Genomic DNA, 25,619 nt, shown 5'->3' on the forward strand with positions numbered 1-25,619 from the left:
CTACAATCCCAGCCTCTTGGGTGACTAAGGCATGAGAATCACTTGAACCCAGGAAGTGGAGGTTGCAGTGAGCTGAAATTGTGCCACGGCACTCTAGGCTGGTTGACAGAGCAAGACTCTGTCTCAAAAAAAAAAAAATAGTTGGTTTTGTTTCTTTTTCTTTTGATTTGTCCTCAGCTATAGTGGGCCCCAGTGGCCTGGAATGTGAGGCTTTGTGGGCTTTCAGCACCAGATACAGAGGCTCCTCTTCACTGGTTGGAATCCAGGGACTGGGGTCACTTTTATGCACTGGACAGAGTTGTAGGAATTAGTCAAATTTGGATTCCTTCCATTCCTATTTCTTTATTGTCCTTATAATATACTTAATAGCAATCATCAAGTTAAGAAAAATGACAAAAGTCCTTCCTTATGATAACATTTTATCTTATAGAGGTAATAGCTTCCTTAAGTGATGCTATCTCTGGAATTTGAGGTCCTGATGCAAACTGTTCTGTGGTCAAGTCAGACTCATGGAATCAACTGTTCTTTTCAGTGCTTTGAAGAGAGCAGATGCCATCTCATCTATTGGCACATCAGGACTGACGGACATGAAAAAGTTGGCCAAGTGGGCAGCAGAGTCCAAGCTCGACCCAAATGACCCCAACAATGCCCCTTTGATGCAGCTAATCTCGGTATGTGGCCGGAGGCACACACGCCATTTCTTGGTTTGGCCTGAAAAAAATAGAAACAGCTTGGCTTTTTACAAAATTTTCCTTTACACAATGTTCTCCTATGCAATACTGTTTAAGAACATGGATGCTCGGTTGAATGCCAAGTTTGGATTCCAGCTCTGCTTCTTGCCTGAGACCAAGGCAAGCATTCGGTGCTTCTAAGTCCTGTGCTGCTGTCATAGTGCGGTCATGAGGAAATGAATAGCTGCATAAAAACACTTAGCTTGGCTAGGCATGGTGGCTCATGCCTGTAATTCCAGCACTTTGGGAGGGCAAAGCAGGAGGATCACTTGAGCCCGGGAGTTTGAAACTAGCCTGGGCAATATGGCGAAACCCTATCTCTGCAAAAAATGTAAAAATGTGCTGGGCATGGTGGTGAACACCTATAGTCCCAGCTACTAAGGAGACTGAGGTGGGAGGATCAATTGAGCCCACAAGGTTGAGGCTTCAGTGAGCTGTGATCTTGCCACTGCACTCCCATCTGGGCAACAGAGTGAGACTCCCATCTCAAAAACAAACAAACAAACAAACAAAACCCCTTTAGCTGGGCATGCAATTCTTGAGCAGCAAATATTGTTGTTGTTGTCACTCCTACCTCGAACCTCTGTAAAACTCCTAAAGGTTTTATTTTCTCTTCTACAGAGAGGAAGCTGAGTTCAAAAACTCAGCATTATTTGCTCAAGGTCACACAGCTAATAAGTCGATCTGATTTCAGGACACTTGCTCTTTTCATAACAACTTAAAGCACTCATGGGGCATTTTAAGAAATCTTTGTTTTGTTTGTTTTCTTGTTGATGGTTATCATTTAGGTTTCACTGAAGTATTTACCAGATAAATTGCTCATATCTACCTTAATATTCAAAATTATTTCTTTGGTGAATTTATGAATAAATTGGAACATTAGTTTATTTTTCTTGGTATCGAATACAATTGGTTTTATTGGCAACTTCATTATTCACTCAAAGCCATAATAAACAAGTAGGTAATCCAGAGCGTAGCCCTAGCAACACATTCTTATGATCATGGCTATTAGTATGAGTTTATCGATAGGATAACTGTAGTCAGTATGAACATTTTCATTTTTGTTCTAGTTTATCCAAGTCCCATAACAAACCTTAGTTTGTTCCGACTTTTATCTTTATAAACTCTCCTTCAACATAATATACCTAATAGAAATGCGCACCTAATAGAAATATTAGGAAGAATGGGTCATATTACCTAAAATGTAGTCTATTCCATGTAAAGTTTTCAAATCACATTTCAATAGACACATCACTTTCATTATTTTCTTTTTAACTATATGTTTTCCCATCAAAGAACAAAACAGAGATTGCCTTCTTGACTGGTCTCTTGTTATGGACCAGGATTTTCACAGCAGGATTGCCTTTCCCATGCAAGACCCCAGCAAATCTTGGGGCACTGGTTTTCCCTCTGCTCAGGAGGAAGTTACAGCCAGCAAAGTGCCAAGCAGAGAGACAGGCAGCAGGCCTGGGTGAAGTGCAGTCCACGTCTGCTCAGCTTCTCAGAGGTGTCCGGACCTGGCCTTCTTGAGACAACGCACAGGAGCCTTGGAGGCTGGCTGACCTGGATCCATCCCTGGCTCATTTTTCTCAGTAACCAAGGCTGTCATTTTCCTGTCAGAGACAGGAAGGCATGGTTGTGGAGCCAAGTAAAGCTGACCAGCTGCCTCTGAGGCCTTTATCTGCATATGTGCATGATATTAAAAAGTCACATATTTGACTTTATATACAATACGCATATGAGTAATTTTATTTCTAGTAGGGACCTAGTAATACACTGTAGTCTGGAACAAATCTCTTCTTTTTCAGTCTGTATATTTGCATAATAACACTACTAGGGAAACATGCACAACAAAAGTGAAACATATAATTTTTGTTATTTGGAAAAATGATTTGTGATTTTTTTACAGCTACTAAATGAATATAATAACATGTGACGCATTATATTTTAAAGTATTTTGTCTTTCAAGTCTTTTAATTTAAAATTGTTAGATGTTCCTTGAAGCTCAATGCCAAGTTTCTTTGGATGAAATCTGCCTATCATCTAGAGTTTTGCATTTTCTGTTTTTTATAGGTTGCTACCAGTGGTGAATCTTATGTCCCTGATTTCTTTAGACTGGAGCAGCTGCAACAGGAATTTAACTTTGTTTCAGATCAAGAATTAAGTAGATCCAAACGATTCAGGCTGCTTCTTCTTAGAAGCCAAGAGGTGCCAGAATTCCGAAATTATAAGCAAATTCCAGTCTATGACCGAGAAATTATGGAAAAGGTATTTCAGGTAAGAAATTGCCATAGAGGGGTTAATAGAAGAATAAAGTACCTGTGGTGCTGTTTAGTATATTATTGTATATGTATTTTGTTTTTGTTATGCTGTCACTAGCAATAGCAGTTTCTCTTTTATTGCACTTTTATACATAAACTTTCCATGCCTTTTCTTGAATTCACCATTTGAATAATCTCTCTGCCTCAATATAATGATATATAAACTAATCAGTTACCAGGATTTTGAGTCAACTCAACTGCGTACAATTAGAATTGTAGAGTTGAAAATATCTTAAGGGTTAATAAGGCTAATAGTATGGCTAGTTAATTATTAATATGGCTAATTACTGAATGTCTTAGGAATTCAATTCCATAATGCGGTACTTACTAAGCATAATGTACTCAGCACAGTGGTAAAGCACTAGGGAAAACTAGAGGGACAGGATCTGAATATCCGTAGGGTTGGTGGGGCAGGAAGGAGAAAAAGGAACAGGGCTGGGCATTCATCCTGGTCAAGGGCAGCAGGAGGAACAAAGACTCAGAAGAGAGCAGATTACAACTCTGGGCATGGGGTAGAGAAGCCTTTGAGGAATTGCAGATAACAGGCCTGTGTAGGAGGGGCAGGCCAGTGAAACCAGACACATGCACTTTTTTTCTCTTTTTCCCTGCTTTTCATGAGCTGTAGACACACACACCTTTATTAATACTTAATAAGGTAAATGAAGAGCCCTCAGAAATTAGTACCAGGAAGATTTTTCATGAAAAACTATTCTTGAAGAATATGTTTGGTTATTTGGTTCTTCTCTGTATTCATTTGGACTTTGATCACAGGAGATAAAAGCCCAATTTTGAACTACCTTAGGTACAAAGGGGAGTCTACTGGATGATGAAATCTCAAAATAGTACTAAATAGCTAAAAACGTTGAATGGCATGAGTGCATCAGTGCCTGGCCTGCTGCCAGGACCCTTCTCCTTCCTCTCTCGGCTTCTTTGATATGTTGGCTTCATGTTCCTCCTTTGCAGACAGGTTTTCTCTAGTTGGCCACATGGTCACCAACATCATACAAGTTCACATCTAGTTTCTTCAGCCAGCAGAGATGTGTCCTCCGAGCCTGGGTTAGATACCACTTCCAGGTGTTCCACTGTGACCAGATAGTGGGATTAGAGGAGAACATAGCAGTTCCCAGGGCACATACATAACTTTATTGACAGACAAAGCCAAATGTATGCATGACTCTCCTCCAAGCAGATGACCTGACTCAGCTGCAGCTAGGTGTTACGTGATTATGGTAATGTTTTAACTTGAAATTTTTACTATTTTTGTAATGGCTTTACTTAAAATAGAAAAGGCAAAACTTAAGCAGGAGCTTTGGCTAAGTTGCTTGGAAGAGCTTTTCTCTTATATTTTGTGGCCTCTATTTCTCCCTGACTTAACATTTTAATCTGTAACTACTGTACAGAATTCTCTTCTACTAGTAAGGCATTTCAGCTACCTGTCTCAGAATCCTGGTTACTGCATCAAAGACCAATTCTGAACCAAAAGTTAGAAAGAAGGTGGAAGAAATATTTAGAACCACAATTTATAACTTAAATCATATGTGATAAATAATTCTCTGATCTTAAAAATAGCACTGGAGAGTGCTTTAAAATCATAAAATAATTGTCTCTTTTTAATTTTAGGACTATGAGAAACGGTTACGAGACAGAAATGTAATTGAAACCAAGGAACACATAGACACCCATAGGGCCATGGTAGCCAAGTACCTCCAGCAGGTAAGAAAAATCATATAAAACTGTCTTCATAGGGGAAAAAGAGCCAGCATCCTAAGGTGGAAAGTCCTCTACTTTTATAAATATCTATGTGAGCTTATGCAAGCCACTTAGCTTGCAAAAATTTGGTCATAAATACAAATATGTAATTGATTGACAACTATTATCACCTTTCAAGTATATGAAACTACTAGGATATGTCCTGGTTTATTATCAGCAGTTATCTTTTAGTGGGGCATAGTTACAAGGGATTCAATTTCTAAGTATGTTTTTTCTAATATTTGGATGTTGCCATTGAGTTACAATGATTACCTTTGTAATCAGAAAAAAAAAACTCTTTAAACCATATACTAACTGCCCTTATGCACTAGAAAACTAAAAATTGAAGCTGAAACATCCTTTTGTTTATCCTTTTTCCTTTTATGTTTCCTTCTTTCCTTCCTTCCTTCAATAAACTCAACTTGTCAGAAATGCTACAGTGCATTTTCCCTATCCAGTTTATCTACCCTGTGGCTCATGTATTAGGAAAAAAAATGACTTTTAACATTTAAGAGGTTATTATTTTTATTTATGTATGTATTTGAGACAGGGGGCTGGCTCTGTCGCCCAGGCTGAAGTGCAGTAGCGTGATCTCAGCTCACTCTTAACTTCCGCCTCCCAGGCTCAAGCCATCATCCCACCTCAGCCTCTTGAGTAGCTGGGATACAGGTGCACACCACCATGCCTGGCTAATTTTTATATTTTTTGTAGAGATGGAGTTTTGCCATGTGTCCCAAGCTAGTCTTAAACTCCTAAGCTCAAGCGATCCATCCGCCTCAGCTTCTCAAAGAGCTGGGATTACAGGGGTGAGCCACCATGCCCAGCCAGAGGTCCTCTGGAATTAGGAAGTGAATCATTCTGAATAAGGGAATAACTTAAGAATCAGTTCTTGAGTATGTGTGTTTTGAGACTGGCTCTATTTTTTGTAATGATTAATTCATTAATTCAGCAAAATTTTACCACCTTATATGCTGGGATCTTTCACCAGGAACTCCAATATAGCAGTAGGCAAAACAGGAAAACCCCTGCCTTTAGGGAGCTTACAGTCTAGTACAGAAAGCTAGAGGGTTTAGAGCAAGAGGAGACCAGCATTGCAGAGCAAAGTAACAGCTGGGCTTGAGGGTTGGGGGGACACTGAGATGACATTAGGGCAAAAACTTGGAGTGTGGAGAATGAACTATGAAGTTTAAATAATAAGAACATTTTAAATAAAGCTAATTTCTTTCCCCAGGTTAGAGAATCAGTGATAAATCGTTTCTTAATTGCAAAACAGCATTTTCTTCTTGCTGATATGATAGTAGAAGAAGAAGTTCCCAATATCAGGTAAAAATAATCAAAGCCATTATCACTTCTTATAAAAGTTATTATTTGTACTCTATTATATGAAAGGTGTCATATAAGATTTTTAAAAATCATTATATGGTATGCATTTGGGCCAGGAATAATGTGTTAAACCTGGTTAATGCCTGATGATGACGTTAGTTCAGGGATATCTGTTAGAACAAGTCTTCCTAGGGCCTCTCCCATTGCATTCCAATGAAGCCCATCTCACCTTCCCTACTTCCAAATCAACTTCATTAGCCTTTGCCATTTTCTTGAACTAAACCTGACAGCATTTCCCTCCTGCAAGTACTTCTGCTTTCCTAGTCTCCCAGTGCCAGACATTCCCTTACTCTTCTGTTACACAGCAGTAGAGGAGGCTGAGACCCCACCCACAGGTTCTGGCATAGACGAGGAAACCTGGTTCCAGCACCACAGCTGGTGGGAAGAGAGCTGGTGCATATGCTTGGTGAGAGTGTAGAACAGCAGGGAAGATTTGATAGTCACATGAATATGGGGAATTGACTGTATTTGCCTGATTGACTCATTAGTTTGGATAATTGTCAAATGGCTTCAACTAGGGGTGTGGATATATAAAAGATGAAAAATAACTTCCCATACTGGTGGTCTTGTGCAGGCCATTAACCTCATGACCTTTTCTGTGATTAAGGAAGTCTCTTGCTTTCTTAAAAAGGTTTTTTCTATGCATATATTTTCTCTCCACCATCAATTTGGGAAGGAGACCAAAAAAAAGTGCTCTCCATAGCAGCCCCTTTCCACATATAGAAAGGAGGCTACACCCACATAAATCCATGCAAAACCTCTCTCTCTATTCCAGGCCCAGAGTCCAGTCATTGAATGTTTTCAAAGTCATGAAAATTACACTTAGAATAGATGATGATTTTTCATATTGTTTTTTTTCTTTTCCTTCCTTTTTTCTGCTTTACTTTCTGCATTAAGTTCTGAAGGCTCGGGGTATGTTCTTTCTTCTTTTAATTTCAGTTCCTTCTTGGCTTTAAGATGTTTCTGTATTTGATGGTCCCGGCTGACATGGTGCTCCCATGCTGACGGCTATGGAGACATCAAAGTCTCAGGGAGGACTTACCTCTAGGGGAGGGAAGAAGCATTGACAATGGAAGAGTGTTGTCATGTTAGGAGCTCTGACAAAGTTGTGTCTGTCAAGCTCTCTAATTTGGGTTAGGTAGGTGTCCTGGAAGAGTGATTCAAACCATGAGCTGTGTACTCACAGTGACCTGAGTTTGAACCCCTGCTCTCCCTCCTACTACTAAGGAACCTTCAGCAAATCATAACACCTCTCGTAGCCTCTAATTTCTTCATCTGAAATATGGGGTAAATATTATATGTGTAAAGATTAGAAATGTTATATGTAAGGCACCCAGCACTCTTCTCAATACATAGAAGATGCTTATAAATGGTAGCTATTCCGTACAAAACCTTGGAGAACAAACAGGAACAACAGCCCCTGGAATCCTGGAAATTCCTTGGGATTCCTTATGGGAGCTGTCAGTAGTGCCTAGATAGGACTGCAGAGCCCTCAGCCTCAGCTGGCATGTGCCTCTTGCAAAGAGGGGCCCCAGTCAAGAGGTTACTTACCCAGCTCTGATCCTCAGGAAGGAAGCAGAGAACCATGTGCATGTAGCCCGTGGCCAGTTCTGCAGAGCTGGCTTTGTTCTTTGGCTGCTTGACATTACCATTAACATCAGCTCCCAGATACAAAGTCACATCTTTGTTTCTGTTTAGTTTCTGGGCCAGAATTTATTTGCTCCATGGACCTTTCTCCTATGATTAACTGCATCAACCCAATAGTTACCATTTTAGGACATCTATGAAATGCTAGACCAGTGTTAGGTGCTTTACACACACATCCTTCTTCAATCCCTTCAACAACCCAAAGAAGTAGGTGCCATTATCTGCATTTTACAGATGACGAAACAGAGACTTAAAGAGGTGAAATAATTTGCCCAAGGGCAAAGAGTGGAGTCAGGATTCACACCCAGTTCTGTCTATCTCCAGAGAGAGGGATAATCCAGGAACTGCCTACGCAGCAGTACATACCCACTGAGCAGGCTAATAGGAGATCGAGGGGCTTAAGAGAGGGAGTACTCCTTCCAGCCGGTGTAGCTGAGTCTCTGGGGGAGGTGAAGACACTGGCCCCAAGGGATGGGTAAAACTGCAGCCAACTAGGCAGACAAGGCAGATGCAAAGAGGCATTACCTCTGCAGGACTAGCCCAAGCAAATGTGAAGGGTGGGATTCCACAGGGCATGTTTGAGGAACTGATGGGTGAGCAATGCAGAGATAAGGCAGGAAATGTAGGGGCCAGATCATGGCTTTGCTTCTTCTGATAAGCAGCAGCCAGAATAAGTTGTAACAATCCATGCAGTAGGATCTTTCCCATTTGGGAGAATTTCTAGACTATTTCCATCCTCCTTCAAAGGACAAAGAGTTTTTCAGGGCCCTGTGCAAGACTGTGGGGCAGAGCTCGGGAAGTCGTCTCACAATTATGCAGACCTTTCTTTTCCTTAGAGTCCTGATCCTGTTCTGTAATCATTAGCATTTTGGGCCTAAGCCTCTTCAAGCTGGCAGAACAAAAGCGACCACTGCGACCAAGGAGAAAAGGTCGGAAGAAGGTGACAGCCCAAAACCTGTCTGATGGAGACATAAAGCTGCTGGTGAACATTGTCCGAGCTTATGACATTCCAGTGAGGAAGCCGGCAGTGAGGTGAGAGCCCTCTCAACAGCCCAAGATGCAGTGTACAGCATCCAAGCCAAGTCAATCACTCCTTTACAGAATACTCACTCTCATTCTTAACATGGTTATTGTTCAGCAGGGGGATGGGGGTCCTTGCAAAGCCAGGGCCTTACCGTTTGCAAGTAATAGAGCCAATTCAGTCAATTCAGGCTAAAGGGGGGATTTAGAGGGAAAATTCAAATAACTCAGGACAAGGACAAGAGGTATAGCTGAACTACATGGTACACTGCAGTGATAAGATTGTTCTCCTGAGGCCCCATGGTCTCTCCACTTGCTTCCCTCTGAGCTTGCTTCATTTTTCTCCATGTGATGGAAGTGGCCCATGCGGCCAGAGTACCACCAAATAAGCATCATTTTTTTCAGAGAAGTCTGAAGGTGCTAACTTGGTCAGGTGTTGATCCATGGTGTAATCACCAACAGCCAGAGAGACAGGATCAGAAGCACCAGCCCCAAAGATAGCAGATCTCAGAGAAGTGGGTGGGTATGAGCTGGGGAGATTCACAAAAGGTGTCTGTCCAAGGTTCTGAAACATATGTGCTGTGAACGTAAAAATGTGGCTTCCCTCTTCTTATCTGTTCTCAGAAATGTGTTATGACTACTAGAATTCACTACACCAGGGGCAACAGGGAGCTTTCAGCCATATGGAAGATGAGTCTGAGGAAACACAGAAGAAATGACCAAAAATTAACTTTTTTTTTGTAGAGACAGGGTCTCGCTATGTTGCCCAGGCTGGTCTAGAACTCCTGGCCTCAAGCGATTCTCCTGCCTCAGCCTCCCAAAGTGCTGGGATTGCCAGTGTGAGCCAATGCACCTGGCCTGAAACTTCTTTTTGGTGGTGCCCTTACCAGTGGAATGGGAGAAAGCAGAACTTAAAGAACTTACATTTACCATGTTTTTTTTTTTTTTAGATGGAGTTTCGCTCTTGTTACCCAGGCTGGAGTGCAATGGCGCGATCTCGGCTCACCGCAACCTCCGCCGCCTGAGTTCAGGCAATTCTCCTGCCTCAGCCTCCTGAGTAGCTGGGAATACAGGCACATGCCATTATGCCCAGCTAATTTTTTGTATTTTTAGTAGAGACGGGGTTTCACCATGTTGACCAGGATGGTCTCGATCTCTTGACCTCTTGATCCACCCGCCTCGGCCTCCCAAAATGCTGGGATTACAGGCATGAGCCACCATACCCGGCCCTACCATGTTTTAAGCACCATGGTAGGCACGTTCACATATAGGATTTCATTTCACTGTTACTACTATTACTATCTCCCTTTCACAAAAGAGGAAATGGAAGTAAAGAGAGTATAAGTGGCTTGGCCAAGGTCATTCAGCCCTACCTGTTTCCTTGGAAGAGCACTGTTCTGGCCCTTGGTGTCTTCTTTTCTCCCTAGGTTCTTCCCCTTTAATTTAGTTCTGTCTCTCTCCTTCCTCTCAGCCCATTATTTTGCCTTACATTTTTTATTTTAAAACAGGGTCTCACTCTGTTGCCCTTGCTGAGTACAGTGGCACTATCACAGCTCCCTTCAGCCTTGACTTCCTGGACTCAAGTGATCCTCCCATCTCAGCCTCCCAAGTAGCTGGGACTACAGGTGTGCCCCACTATGCCTGGCTAATTTTTGATTTTTTGTAGAGACACGGTATCCCCATTTTGCCCAGGCTTGTCTCAAACTCCTGGCCTCAAGTGATCCTCCTGCCTCTGCCTCCCAAAGGAGCCACGGTGCCTGGCTCCTATTTGTGTGTGTGTGGGGGTGTGGGTGTGTGCACGCGTGCGTGTGTATGCACGCACGCATGTGTTTTAAAATTTTACTAATTTTTTTTTTTTTTTGAGACGGAGTTTCGCTCTTATTACCCAGGCTGGAGTGCAATGGCGCGATCTCGGCTCACCACAACCTCCGCCTCCTGGGTTCAGGCAATTCTGCCTCAGCCTCCTTAGTAGCTGGGATTACAGGCATGCGCCACCATGCCCAGCTAATTTTTTTGTATTTTTAGTAGAGACGGGGTTTCACCATGTTGACCAGGAGGGTCTCGATCTCACGACCTCTTGATCCACCTGCCTCGGCCTCCCAAAGTGCTGGGATTACAGGCGTGAGCCACCGCGCCCAGCCCAAATTTTACTAATTTTTTAACCTATTAGAGAGCATCTACCATCATCAACTATTCCTAAGTGCTTTGCTACTTGTAAATGTCCATATAAGCCCTTGAATCTGCTATGGCATTGCTTTCCTGAGCTCATGGCCTCCCTTTCACCAATTGCCTCAAAGCTCAACTGTGGGGTGAAACACTATTTTTTAAAGAACACAGAGGTGCTTCTTGTATTTTTCACCTCCATAGACTATTTTTAAGTGTTAAATCATTTCATTCAACTAAATTAAGGATGCACAGTTGATCCTACATGCTACACATTCAATGCAGATGCATTGAGACAGCTCAGACATCAACTGTTCCATTAAGCCTGCCCAAGTCTTCACCCTTTACTTTTGCATTCATCCACATAGGGTTTTCCTGCCTCCCTCACTGTTCTTAAATACAGCCTCTACCCATCCCTCTAGTCTAATACCTACCTCACTTTATGAGATGATTTGTTTATGTGTCTGCCTTCCAGTCCAGCCTGCACTGAAGTGTTATCTTCTTCATCTTTAAAGCCCAAAGTGGGGTTTAACATGGGATCTAAAATATAGGTACTAAACAAAGGTTTGTTTTTTGGTTTTTTTAGAGACAAGGTCTTGCTCTGTCACCCAGGCTGGAGTGCAGTGGTGCAATCATAGCTCACTGCAGCCTTGGAACTCCTAGGCTCAAGAGATCCTCCTGCCTCGGCCTTCCAAGTGGCTAGGACTACAGGTATACACCACAAAGCCCAGCTAATTTGTTTATTTTATTTTTTTGTAGAGATGCGGTCTCATTCTGTTGACCAGGCTAGGCTTGAACTTCTGGGCTCAAGCGATTCTCCCACTTTGGTCTTCTAAAGTGCTGGGATTATAGGCATGAACCACTGTATCTAACCATAAGTGTTTGTTTAATGACGTAATTGATGGTTTTCCAAAGAGAAAATAGTTTTTCTATGGTAGCTGTCATGTTAAATGTTCAACTTACATTTGTCTGAAGCCTTAGCTGTGAAAGGTGACAGTCTATAGAAAAAGACTATTTGTATTTTTCCCAGTCATGGATGTGAAACACTTGGCAAACCATAAGGTTCAATACAAATGTACAATAGGTTGTTAGGGTGATGGTGGAGGTATCTGGAAGAGGCTCTCTGGATTTGACCTCCATTTGTTCCTTTAAGAACACCAATTGAGAAGGGAGAAAAGGATAAGACCCGCTGATCCTAACTCAAGCTAGGAATCCCTGCACCTACCTTTCTTGATGAGGCTTGGCAGGCCCCAAGAGAGATTCCTTGCCTGACATGTGTAGCTTGGGGTTACTGGAGGGTGCAGGTACAAAGAACATACAGTGGGGAGAACCTGGACTGGATGGAGACAGGGCAGGCTGGTCAGGAAGCTCAGGATCTCCTACCTGCAAGGGATTGAGGCTCTCATCTGTGGAGAGAAAGGCAGGTTCCCCCACTCAGGGAGGAGAAAGGAGACATTTTCCTTTGTTCTCGGCAGACACACAGGCCTGGGAATGGAAGGTGGGGGAGGCTCTATCAAACTGTAGTTGACTTGGTGGGACAAGAGCATACTAAAGTCTTCTGCAATGTCAACAAGCTTAAGGGAGAATGTTTGTCACCACAGCCACCAGGGCCATACATCTTTGGAAAAAGCATCTTCTCAAGCTGGGCATGGTGGCTCACACCTGGAATATCAGCACTTTAGGAAGCCAAGGCAGGAGGATCACTTGAACCCAGGTGTCCAAGACTAGCCTGAGCAACAACATAGTGAGACCTCTGATCCCTACAAAAAAAATTTATAAATTAGCTGGGTATGGTGGAGTGTGTTTGTAGTCCCAGCTACTCAGGAGACTGAAGTGAGAGGATAGCTTGAGCCTGGGAGGTTGAGGCTGCAGTGAGCCATAATCATGCCACTGCACTCCAGCTTGGACAACAGAGCAAGACTCTATCTCAAAAAAATTTTTTAAACTAAAAATAAGGCTGGGCATGGTAACTCACGCCTGTGATTCCAGCATTTTGGAAGGCCAAGGTGGGCAGACTGCTTGAGCTCAGGAGATTGAGACCAACCTTGGCAACATGGCAAAACCATATCTTTACTAAAAATACAAAAATTAGCCAGGAGTGGTGACTCACACCTGTAGTTCCAGCTACTCAGGAGGCTGAGGTGAGAGGATCACCTTGGGAGTTTGGGAGACAGAGTAAGCTGAGATTGCACCAACCAAGATCATGCCACTGCACTCGAGCTTGGGTGACAGAGCAAGATCCTGTCTCAATAAAGAAATAACCGTCTTCTCAATATATAATTAGACTTTATCCATCATTAATTTCCTTCATACATTTTCCCTCCTAGCAAATTCCAGCAGCCATCAAGGTCTTCGAGGATGTTCAGTGAAAAGCGTGCTGCTTCCCCAAGCACACACAGCCCAAACCACAATGCTGACTACCCCCTCGGCCAGGTGAGAGATGCTGGATGTCAGCTTTCCATCTTGCCCTTACGTTTTTAAGAATTGCCTATAAACTGCATGGACAGTCTGCTTTCTTCTTCATTTTCTTTAGAAACATACTATTTAGTAAATATACTCTACCTTTGCTAAGAATAAAACAATTTAATCACTGGGAACTCAGGATTTGCTCTTGATTTTAAGGTTTCAGTACGTCCTTTTGTGGAAGTCTCTTTTCAACGAACAGTTTGCCATACAACTACAGCTGAAGGACCAAACCCCAGCTGGAATGAAGAACTTGAACTTCCATTTAGGTAAGCATATTTTCCTCTTTAAAGAACTATAGGACATTTGGAAGAAATGTGGAAAAAGCAGGCTCATGAGAAACGGCTAAGGTGAGGGTTTTGTAGCTAGTGAGTGGCAACAAGATCCAGGTGTCCTGACACCAAGTCCCATGCTTTTCCTCTTGTACCACAGCTGACTCCGTTCAAGAATAAAAATGGAAAAATGCCCAACCTTTAAAACCCCAGGTTCATTGTTGGGACATCCTATGCTCCTCCAGGCTCTGGCTTCTTAAAGCCAAAAGTTTCTCATTCTCTTGACCCCAATGACCTACACTGCTTTCCTTTCTTCCTCGTGTCGCCTCAAATAAATCTGAAACTCCTTAGTTCACATAAATCATACTTTCTTCCTCACCAGAAATACATAGGTATTTCAGAAGTTTGGTCAAAGGATTTTAGATATTTAAATAGTTCTTATTATTTCAGTACTTGAAGTGACGTTGGAGATTATCTAGTCCAACCTCTACCTTTATGGAGAAGAAACTAAAACCCAAAGAGGGAAAGTAACTTACTTAAAGCCACACAGTAAATTTGAGACAGAGCAAGGATTAGAACTACTTAAGTCAGGCCAACCATGGTGGCTCATTTCTGTAATCCCAGCACCTTGAGAGGCCAAGGTGGGCAGATCACTTGAGGCCAGGACACATGCCTGTAATCCCAGCTACTTGGAGGCTGAGGCACAAGAATCACTCGAACCCAGGAGGCGCAAGTTGCAGTGAACCAAGGTCATAACACTACTCCAGCCTGAGTGACAATGAGACTCTGTCTCCAAAAAATAAAAAATAAAAAATTAGTTAAGTCAGAAGACGAAGATAGCTACCACTATTATGCACAGAACAAAAACAACAAGAAAACATAAAGACAAATGTTCAACAAAATACACTCGGTACCCCAGTCACCAGCTCTGCTATGCAGAGGCATGCTTGTTCCAGGCTTAGCTAAACTCAGAGTGGGTTATGTTACAGAGACCTCACCCCTGTATTGCTTTACTTATATACAGAAAAAGTGAGTGGGAGGCAGGGACCATTCAACCAGCTACCCAGTAGGTTTATCACTGAAGAGTGATCTTGCTGGAGAAGCACTTTTTGGGGCCCAGTTGCTTAGAAAGTCCACATGCCAGCTGCAGTGTCAGCTGGAAACCTTGTAGCCTGTACACAGGGCCAGCTGAGTTCTGGCAAGCTGGCTCCTTGAAAAACTTACCACAAGGGTGTGGAGGAATATGAGACTCACCAGGACAAGAAAGCAGAGGGTTTGTCTCTGCATGGAGTCTCTATTCTAATGTTCTGTCCATCTGAATATAGATATTATATTATAGTATCCCTGTATAAGAGAAATCCTAGAAATGAAAGCACTGCTTTTAATTCTAACATCTATGCTCATATTTGGGTATTTTTCAAATGCTAACATTTGAATGCTCATAATTTCTATGTTGCCTATTTTCTTTTCCTTTTTCAAAAAAAATTTTTTTTTATATATATAGAGACAAGGTTTCTCCATGTTGGTCAGGCTGGTCTCAAACTCCCAACCGCAGGTGATCTGCCCGCTTCTGCCTCCCAAAGTGCTGGGATTGCAGGCGTGAGCCACCATACCCGGCCTTATGTTGCCTATTTTCACAGTCCCTGGTCATGTGTTATCTTGCAGGGCTCCTAATGGAGATTATAGCACAGCCAGTTTGCAGTCAGTGAAAGACGTTGTGTTCATTAACATTTTTGATGAAGTACTGCATGATGTCTTAGAGGTAAGTTCTCAGTTTTAAAGCCACCTGTATTCATTTTCATATCCTCTACCCACTATGTAAATTCTAATCACATTGTTACCAGAAAGGGGTCCCAATCCAGACCTCAAGAGAGGGTTCTTGGATCTCTCACTAGAAAGAATTCAGAGCAAGTCCCATGGTACAAAGCAAAAGCAAATTTACTAGGAAAGTAAAGTGGTGAAAGAATAGCTACTCCATAGACAGAATTGGGTGTTCCCAAAGGTAAGAGGAAGAATATGTTCACTCTAGGTACAAAGCTTGTTTAGATACAGGATAAAAAGATCTTGGGAAGATGTGCTCTGCTACAAGGGTTTGTGATAAAGGATTAATTTTCTAACTTACTGTATTCTGCAAGAATCTATATTATTATCTTTAAAGCAAAATTAGGAATGCTTCTGTTCTCAAGATATCAGGATAGCAGAACACTCCTAAGTCTGGGTGTTTTGTAAATGTTATCAATCTGTTCCCTTAACTGTAAACATCTAGAGGCTTGGAATACCTAACTTTCTGGGAATGCAGCCCAACAAGTCCCAGCCTCGTGTTTCCTAGCCCTCACTCAAGATGGAGTCGCTTTGGCTCAAATGCCTCTGACAACATTTTTCCCATCATTCTTGTGTTTGAAATATTTGAAATTTGACATGTCTAAATGGGGAAGGGGGAGAGGGAGAAGAAGCTAGCTTTTTAAATTTCAGTCGAGTGTCTGCTCTGTGCCAAGAATTGTACTAGGTGCTTTACACACATTTTCTGATTTAATTCTAAATAATCCTACAGATTGTTAAATCTCTAGTTTATTGATGAGAAAAACTAAGGTTCAGAGAGGTCAAATGACTTTCCTAGGGCCACAAAGCCATTAAGTAACTGAACCAGTATTTGACTAGGTCTGTCTAATGTAAGCTCACATGCTTTCAGCTAAACTCTTGGTGCTTTCCTGCTGCCAGAGTAATTAAATGAGTTCCTGGAGTTCTTAAACAATTATTACTTCCCACCCTTCCTTTAGGATGACCGTGAAAGAGGAAGTGGAATCCATACCCGTATTGAGAGACACTGGCTGGGATGTGTGAAAATTCCATTTAGCACAATATATTTCCAAGCAAGGGTAAGCATCTAAAGTCAGAAGTCCATGAAATCAGGGAATTTCTCTATCCATTTTTCCTGTTAAAATTTTCTTTATAGGCTGGGCATGGTGGGTCACACCTGTAATTCCAGGACTTTGGGAGGGTGAGGCAGGTGGGTCACAAGGTCAGGAGTTCAAGACCAGCCTGTACAACATGGTGAAACCCTGTCTCCGCTAAAGATACAAAAAAATTAGCCGGGCATGGTGGCATGTACCTGTAATCCAAGCTATTCAGGAGGCTGAGGCAGGAGAATTGCTTGAACCCGGGAGGCAGAGGATGCAGTGAGCCGAGATGGTACCACTGCACTCCAGCCTGAACAACAGAACGAGACTCTGAAAGTAGAAGTCCATGTTGGCCAGGCTTGTCTCAAACTTCTGACTTCAAGTGATCCATCTGCCTCCGCCTCCCAAAGTACTGGGATAACAGGTGTGAGCCACTGCACCCGGCCTGCCCTAGTTTTTATAGTTTGTATACTCTTCTTTTCCTTTATCCTTAGATAACATTTGACCTAAGCTTTGAAAAATAATTAAAATTCTGAAAAACGGAGCAGAAAAGCTGGGCATTCTAGAAATGGGGAAGGGCCACTAGCCAATATTTACTGACTGCTTACCATATGCTGGACATTTTTCTTACTGTTTTACGTTTATTCATTTACTAATAACAACCCCACAAAGTAGATACTATCATTGACTCCTTTTTACTAATGAGGAAACCTCAGATTCCTCATTTGTAAACCAAATTTTGAACCCCAAACTGCCTTTAAACCAAGATTTGAACCCAAGCAAACTGCATATCCAGTATATCCTCTGCTAAACAATGAAAAGAAGGCAAGTAGGTACAGAGCCCTTTCTGGAAAGTGCTTAGGGAGATGAGGTTAGAAGATGGGGTTGGCTTTGAATGCCAGTCTGAGCAGTTTTGATTCAATTTATTAGATAATGAGGAGTTGACACTTGCCTCTGAACTTCTGTTGGAAAAAGCATCAGGATGTTTACCAAGTTATATTTTCTTCACAGATTGATGGAACATTTAAAATAGATATTCCCCCAGTTCTTCTGGGCTACAGTAAGGAGCAAAATATGATTCTTGAGCGGGGTTTTGACTCTGTCCGAAACTTAAGTGAAGGTTCTTACATCACTCTGTTTATTACAATTGAGCCCCAGCTGGTTCCCGGAGAGTCTGTTCAAGAAAAGGTAATGGCTTATAGTTTGAAAACCCATGTCTATGTTGATTAAAACACAAGAAATGCTTGCTAGGCTATGCTTTTATGACGTTGACTGTGCTACACAAAGAGAGGTTTCCTTTCTTCAATCTCCACTTATTATTCCTTCAGTTTAGAAAGAATGGTGGTGAAAAACAGATGTGTGGGTTTGTACATTCACTGAACCAATAATTGGATCAATTGGCAATATGTTTATATTTGTCTTGCTTTGCCTAAAACTTAAGACTTTTAGTCAAAGTAAGACAAATATAAACATGCTCTGCTTCTAGAATAATTTTCTCAATGTGAAGAAAATGAAATATCACAAACTAGGGCCGGGTGCGGTGGCTCACGCCTATAATCCCAGCACTTTGGGAGGCCGAGGCGGGTGGATCACAAGGTCAAGAGATTGAGACCATCTTGGTCAACATGGTGAAACCCCGTCTCTACTAAAAATACAAAAAATTAGCTGGGCATGGTGGCGCGTGCCTGTAATCCCAGCTACTCAGGAGGCTGAGGCAGGAGAATTGCCTGAACCCAGGAGGCGGAGGTTGCGGTGAGCCAAGATTGCGCCATTGCACTCCAGCCTGGGTAACAAGAGCGAAACTCCATCTCAAAAAAAAAGAAATATCACAAACTAGAAAATCAGATTGCTCTTTTATTTGACAAGTATTGGCAAGAATATATTTCCATGTCTAATCTCACATCTTTGGCTATGCTACACATTGAATCAATTCATAGGATCACAAGACTACATGACCTTTATGAGTCACCTCAATTCATTCCATGAAACAAATAAATGTATGTACAAGTATGCTTTTAAATATTTCTAGAAAAGAGTTTCCAGAACTTTCACGGTTAGCAACTGTTCCCAACCTTCATTAAACCCATTTATGCCTAGTGTTCCATTATTGGAACACTAAGCAAGTGGGAGTTATTTATATCCTACTGCTCAAGGTTATCACCTAGGTCTGATTGCAAAAATTCAAAAAATTGCAACCTCAGCATAAATGGGTTAAGAAATAAATGTCTTCCTGTAACATACTTGTATACAACATTTATACATACTTGCCCTCATTGGATTTGGGAGAATATATTGATGGTGACCTCTTATTCATATGTAAACAAATACAGTAATAACATCAACAGCCACCACCAAGATGTACTGAGTCCTTAGTCTGTCCTCAGCACTATATCAAACCTTGGATATATATTCTCACCTTAATACTCACAGGTGTCTTAGACAAGGGGTCTCCAACATACAGAAGAGAAAAATAAGGTTCAATTTATGCAAGGTGACATAGGCAGAGGTAACATGTCTGTCTGACTCTAAACTGTATATATTCAGCACATATTTACTGCACATCTTCCATGTGACAGACTTGTCTTAGGCATTGGGGTACAGCAGGCTAGAAAAGCAGATAAAAAGTCCTCCAAGCTTACATTCATGTATAAGCATAAGTTGTTAGCTACTAACCTCTATTGCATAATTATTGTGCTTACTCTACTTTATCCATTATAATTAATACTTAGATAGAGATAAAATAAACAAACACACTCCTTTTTTTCCCCAGTATTACAATTTGGTTTGCAGAGAAAAGATACTATTATTATCTCCCATCTGCAAAGCATTTACAAAAAAAAAAAAAAAAAGAGTACTGAAAAAGCAAATATACTGAAATTTAAATTAATCCTATATTAATTTTGTCAATAAAATGGTGCTTCTCTAGAAAACATTAGAATATATCCATTTCAAAATATTTTTTAAAAGGGAAAAATATATTCTGAATGTTTTTCTTCATGTATAAATTCAAAAGAATGCCAACAAACATGTTTACACACAAAAATACTTCCAGACAAAATATTTTGCTGTTTCTATGTATATGTAACTGAAGAACAGGCAGTCAGCTAGAACCCCACCTTGGGGGTGAGTTTCTAAAACATGTGAAAGCAGTCCATCCTGGCAGAAAGGATGAAAGCCCAAGACTCCTCCATGCTAGGCATCCCTCACAAGCCCTGACTTCTTACTGCAGGACTTTGAAGAGGCCTCCAGGGGTCTGAACCACAGTCCTCAAGTCCTGCAGTCTTCCTTCCCTAAAGCTGTTAAATGGCAGATTCTGCCTTCGGTGGCAGGTCACTATCTCATTGTGGCTGTAGGATGCATTTATCTTAGGCCTCTAAAATGAGGGCTTAAAAAAAAACCATGGAAGGCAGATTCTTTGTGGCTGTTTGATAAGGAAGGTATGTTGATTGACAGGACCCTTATGTCCAAAACATGCAGTGGCAGAAAACACCACTCAGTGATTCACCTGCAGACAATTCAGGAAAGAGAAGTTCTCATCCTAAAATTATAGGGTCCACAACCTGGAATTGTTTTTCCACTTACAGCAGTACTTCCAGGATTAGCAGATTAGAGTCTCTCCTCTACTACCATGCCATATGGAACCATTCCACGGGATGTTTTAAACATATTTATTAATGGAAAATTTTTAAAGATGGGTAGAAACTCCTGAAACTCTTATTTAATATCACTTACTTGACATGATCTTGGTTAAAAATAAGTTTTTTAAAAGATTATTTCTGTTAATAAAGTCTGCCTCTTGTTTCTTTTTCTTTCTTGCTTGCTTGCTTCTGATAGATGAGTAACATGCTTAAGAAGGTACTAAGTAATTTGTTTTACTATTTATTGGTCAGTAATTATTAGGCTTTAATTAGCTGCTTCTGTCCACTGCCACCTGGGGGGCAGGTGTTGTATCTTAATGTATGTGTGATGCCGGGGCATTGAATTCCAAGTGTCTCCAGTTCCGTGAAGAATGTCCTTCCTTGTCTTTTGGCCCATTTCATTTTACAAGAAAGATTCTTAGTTAGCTTTGAATCTAAGAAGTCATCAGTCTGAATGTTACCTGCATACTGGGAGCTAGCTCCACTCTTTGCAAATCTATAAAACCTATGAGCTGCTTCTTGCAGAGACAGTGTATCTCTGAAAGTTATTTCTGGTGGGTTGGGGCTGTCACAGTACAGCTTTTCTTTTCTTTTCTTTCTTTTTTTTTTTTTGAGAGAGAGTCTTGCTCTGTTGCCCGTTTAGAGTGCGGTGGTGCAATCATGGATTGCTGCAGCCTCAACCTCTCCAGCCCAGGCAATGCTCCTACCTCAGCCTCCCAAGTACCTGTGACCACAGGGGTGCACCACCAGGCCCAGCTGATTTTGTTTATTTTTTTGTAGAGTTAAGTCTCATTATGTTGCTCAGGCTGCTCTCAAACTCCTGGGCTCAAGTGATCCTCCAGCATCAACCTCTCAAAGTGCAGAGATTACAGGTGTGAGCCACTGCTTCTGGCCAGTGTAGCTTTTCAAAGGCAATGTAAACCCATTCAGTTTTCTATAAATGTTTGCATTAGAGGCCAAAGAATTGAACCAGTCAAGAATCTTTCAAATTTTCTGTTGAATCAAACTGAATTTGTCAGTGCCACCTTAATTTGTTTCATCATAAATGACCCAAATTCTTTCAGTATTTAACTTTTTCTTGGCATTTCTTAGATCACTAACATAGCAAACTACTAATCCTTAAATTCTGTTTCAAACCATAAAATGGGATCTTGGTGGCCTGGACAAGTATTAAAGACTAAATGCTTACCATGTGTATGCTGGGTGTACATAAGAAATATTCAAACACAGGCCTCAAGAAACACTCCTTATAGAGGCAAGAGATCAACAGAACATTGCAATCCAAGTGGTAGAAAAAACATTAGACACACTTATCTTTTTTTAACTTGGAAGGCCAATAATCAGTACTGATTCAAGAATGTTGTTGTTCTTTTGGACAGTGCCTATAGCTGCCTCTCTTAAATGCTCCCACAGTACTATAGGTCTTAAGGCCCTGATTGCTTATTAATGTTCCCTTGTAGACTAAAAGTTCTTTCAGAGGATTCTTTCATACTCATTTATACAGAGTGCCTGGAAGTTTTCAGACTCCCAACAAACATTTTTCAAAAACTGGATGAATAAATTGAAAGAGCTTAGAGGGAAAGGAATAAATTCAACTGTGTGGGTTTTTTTTTGCACATCATTCTTGTTTTATAATTCTCCATTTTTTCACAGTTACAATTACTTCTTGATTGATCATTCTACATTAGAAATCTGTGATACACCTACACCAAAGCCTTATGAGCTTACCTCTTTCACTTAGTTATATATATATATATATATGTATGTATGTTTATTATATATATATGTATATTTTATATATATATATAACTTCTATTAGGTAGCTACTATGTCTTGACGCTATGCTGATCAGTAGGCAGTTATGACTGTGATGATAGTAAGATTTAGATGTTGGCGGACAACCTATGAGAATATGTAGGAGGCTTCTGGAGATGTCTCCATCCTAAATAACTCCTATAACTACTACCCTAACTTCTTAGGGTATAGTAATCAAATTTGAAATAGAAGCCACAGTCCAGCCCCAGTATAAGGGGCAGTCAAGAACAACTGGGATAATCTAGATTCTATTCAAAGTCATAAAAAGGAATAAAATGTTTTCTATTAACTCATTCATTCACTCATTTGTTAAAAACTTACTATGTGCCAAGTAGTATTCTCCATACTACAGATAAAAAAAACAAAATCCCTGAAGTCAGGAATCTTATTTTGTGGGAAAGATGGAGTAAATACATCACGTCAGCAGCTTGAAGTGTTAAAAAGAAAACCAAACATCTTCAAGCACTGCCTCTAAATTCTATTTTAAAATTATTATTCTTTTTTAACAGAGTCTCACTCTGTTGCCCAGGTTGGAGTGCAGTGGCTCAATCTCCACTCACTGCAATCTCCACTTCCCAGGCTCAAGCGATCCCCCTACCTTAGCCTCCCAAGTAGCTGGAACTACAGGTAGGAATCACTACACCTAGCTAATTTTTTTTTTTAGTAGAGACAGGGTCCCACTATATTGCCCAGGCTGGTCTCAAACTCCTGGGCTCAGGTGATCCTCCTGTCTTGGCCTCTCAAATGCTGGGATTACAGGTATGAGACACTGTGCCCAGCCCCCAAAATTAATTTTTAAAATAAAATTTTTGGTTCTGAAATTCTTTAAAATGTAACCAACTATGCAAATATTTTTACCAAAAATCTTTTAAAAATATTTTAACACCCACTCTTTTTCATATTATTTTTGTTAGCAGCAGCTTTAGGGGGAAGAATGACAATATGTGTGTAATTTACATTTGTTCTGTTTCATCTGCTTTGAGTTACTTTTTAAAAGTCTGGGAATTAATGGCTGGATGCAGTGGCTCATGCCTGTAATCCCACTGCTTTAGGAGGCCAAAGTGAGAGAATCGCTTGAGCCCAGGAGTTTGAGGGTACAGTAAACTGTGATTGTGCCACTGTACTGCAGCCTAGGTGACAGAATAAGACCCTGCCTCAAAAAAAAAAAAAAAAAAAGGCTGGGAATTGGTTGCTCATCTTGGCTCAGAGAACCAAGATGAGCAACCAGTTATTTAAAATAATTCTTATAAATTTGATGTTTCTAGTTCTGCCTCTTTTTTCCTTTGAGATGCATTACTATTATTTGTTACAGTGCTTATAGACGTGAAACATTTTAGCACATCGACATAGATTCATAAATTTGCTGTCCATTTAACATGAGTTGCTTAAGATTTGCATTTGAGATGTTAGATTTTCTGAGGCCTCCCGAGCCAGCACACTTAAAACCAACATCAAAATACACACAAAACTCTATTGCCTAATTATAGCCTCATCAATCAGAATTCATATATCAGTTTAATTTTCATAGATTATTTCATTAGTAGTTTCCATATGGATGTTTGCCTGTTTACTTTCTTTCAATCCTTCCAAATATATTTTAAGTATCAAATGGAGTCGGGGGTCTAATTTTCAAACTACAAATTTAATTTAAATAAAGCTGCAGGGACACCAGGACATGCTTTGTAAGGAGTAGGTCATACTTACCAAACCATATATTTAATGCATGTGTTGACTGTGGATTCTGAACATGTACTTTCTGTCTTGTAATCATATATAAACTCCATGAAGTGTTTCTTTTTGAAGTTTGAGTCTCAGGAAGATGAGAAATTACTTCAAGCAAGTGAGAAGTTTCAAGCTGAATGTGCCTTCAAGTTCCCAAATCGTCAGTGCCTTACAACAGTAATTGATATAAATGGAAAAACTGTTTTTATCACACGTTATCTCAAACCTTTAAACCCTCCTGAGGAGCTCCTTAATGTCTACCCCAATAATCTACAGGCAACTGCAGTAAGTATTTCATAGTAAATAATGCTATGCTAAAACTGTTTTCAAGTTTAAATATATAGCCATTTTAATTGCCATATTTCATAGTACTTAAGATATTCACTATATCAAGATCATTAATGATAAAAGTAATGATTAAAGCATTTTTATTAACATGAGGTTTTCTTTCTTTAGAAAAGTCTGAAGACAGCAGGGCTATGGCTCATGCCTGTAATTCCAGCACTTTAGGAGCCCAAGGCAGGCAGATCACTTGAGACCAGGAGTTTGACACCAGCCTGGCCAACATGGCAAAACCCCATCTCTACTGGAAATACAAAAATTAGCCTAGTGTGCTGGTACATGCCTGTAGTCCCAGCTACTGGGGAGGCTGAGGCCCAAGAATTGCTTGAACCCGAGAGGTGAATGTTGCAGTGAGCTAAAATCATGCCACTGCACTCTAGCCTGGGCAACATAGCAAGACTCTGTCTCAAAAAAAGAAAAAAAATCTAAAGGTACCTGGGATGATAACAACCCTTAGTTCATTGTTCCAACAAAAGATTATTGAGTGCTTTCTGTGTCCCTGGCACTGCAGTGTTGGAAAAGTAACATATGGAAAATACTTTACACTTCTAAAATGTATTATATAAACATGTTTTCATTATGTATTCTCAATAAGTTTGTTAGGATTTGAACTGATGCCTCTAACTTCAGAAGTTATACACATTCTACTCTACTAAGATAACTATTCAGTATTATGCCTAATGTTTTATGTTCAATTAAGTTCACTGAGTTCAAATTGAGCAAAAATTCTTTCAAATATTTAAGTATTTTCAGCATTTAGACCATCATTCCAAAGTGCTTCCATACTGGGTCATTAAATATGTATGCACCATTCTCTGGCTTCAGAGCACCATACCCATCACAAACTTGTGTGAATCAGAGGCCGTATGTTAACCAGGCTAATTTTACGTGAATACCATAATCCATTTGGAGAGTGGATAATATAGGGAGTTATTGCTGCTAATAGTCACTAACATAGTAATGTAGAAACAGGGTAATGATATATCTATTTGTAGATATAGATGTATCAAAAAACCCACTTTGTGTTCTACATTACACTTGCTTTTTATATTACTCATAGCATAGTTGATGTGCAGAAAACTTCTACCTAGCATAGTTGATGTGCGGAAAACTCCTCCCCAGTAAAGAACATTTAAGAGTGATGAATAAAATATCTAATAAATCATGGCTGAAATTAAAGTGAAAGGGAAAATATAAGAGACAAGAAACAATAAAGCAAGATTCTACAAGAATGAGAGCTTGAAATAGTGTTTGCTCTCAGGTTATCTGATAATCCCTAATGACTAGAGCGGTTTCAATGAGCCACAAGGCTGTGGGAGACAGGGATAATGCATGGGGCTAGAGCAGGCTGGAAGGTTGAATTAGACTCAAATGCAGAGTTGATATTCTTCAGGGTAATACCATCAATGGATATACCAGGAAGTGCTCTGTCTTCAGAAGGAACCCTAGCTGTCTC

The 25,619-nt window shown here is 40.6% G+C and overlaps 1 protein-coding gene and 1 long non-coding RNA gene across 2 annotated transcripts in view; one reads left to right on the plus strand and one right to left on the minus strand.

Moving 5' to 3' along the window:
- The window catches only part of CC2D2A (coiled-coil and C2 domain containing 2A), a 140,311-nt gene that overhangs the window by 90,692 nt on the left and 24,000 nt on the right, over positions 1-25,619 (plus strand). Inside the window, exons 20-30 of the mRNA XM_012472423.3 lie at positions 533-671; positions 2,805-3,008; positions 4,673-4,765; positions 6,033-6,124; positions 8,696-8,863; positions 13,342-13,447; positions 13,637-13,746; positions 15,415-15,511; positions 16,527-16,625; positions 17,658-17,834; positions 23,903-24,106. Coding sequence (XP_012327846.2) covers positions 533-671; positions 2,805-3,008; positions 4,673-4,765; positions 6,033-6,124; positions 8,696-8,863; positions 13,342-13,447; positions 13,637-13,746; positions 15,415-15,511; positions 16,527-16,625; positions 17,658-17,834; positions 23,903-24,106 — 1,489 coding nt within the window. The remainder of the gene's footprint in view (positions 1-532; positions 672-2,804; positions 3,009-4,672; positions 4,766-6,032; positions 6,125-8,695; positions 8,864-13,341; positions 13,448-13,636; positions 13,747-15,414; positions 15,512-16,526; positions 16,626-17,657; positions 17,835-23,902; positions 24,107-25,619) is intronic.
- Positions 38-25,619, minus strand: part of LOC135270412 (uncharacterized) — a 45,706-nt gene continuing 20,124 nt past the window's right edge. Inside the window, exon 3 of the long non-coding RNA XR_010338549.1 lies at positions 38-4,134. This is a non-coding gene — a long non-coding RNA (uncharacterized LOC135270412). The remainder of the gene's footprint in view (positions 4,135-25,619) is intronic.

This window comes from Aotus nancymaae, unplaced genomic scaffold (assembly GCF_030222135.1).
Source record: "Aotus nancymaae isolate 86718 unplaced genomic scaffold, 86718_ANA_hifiasm-v0.15.2.pri h1tg000006l, whole genome shotgun sequence".
Taxonomy (NCBI): domain Eukaryota; kingdom Metazoa; phylum Chordata; class Mammalia; order Primates; family Aotidae; genus Aotus; species Aotus nancymaae.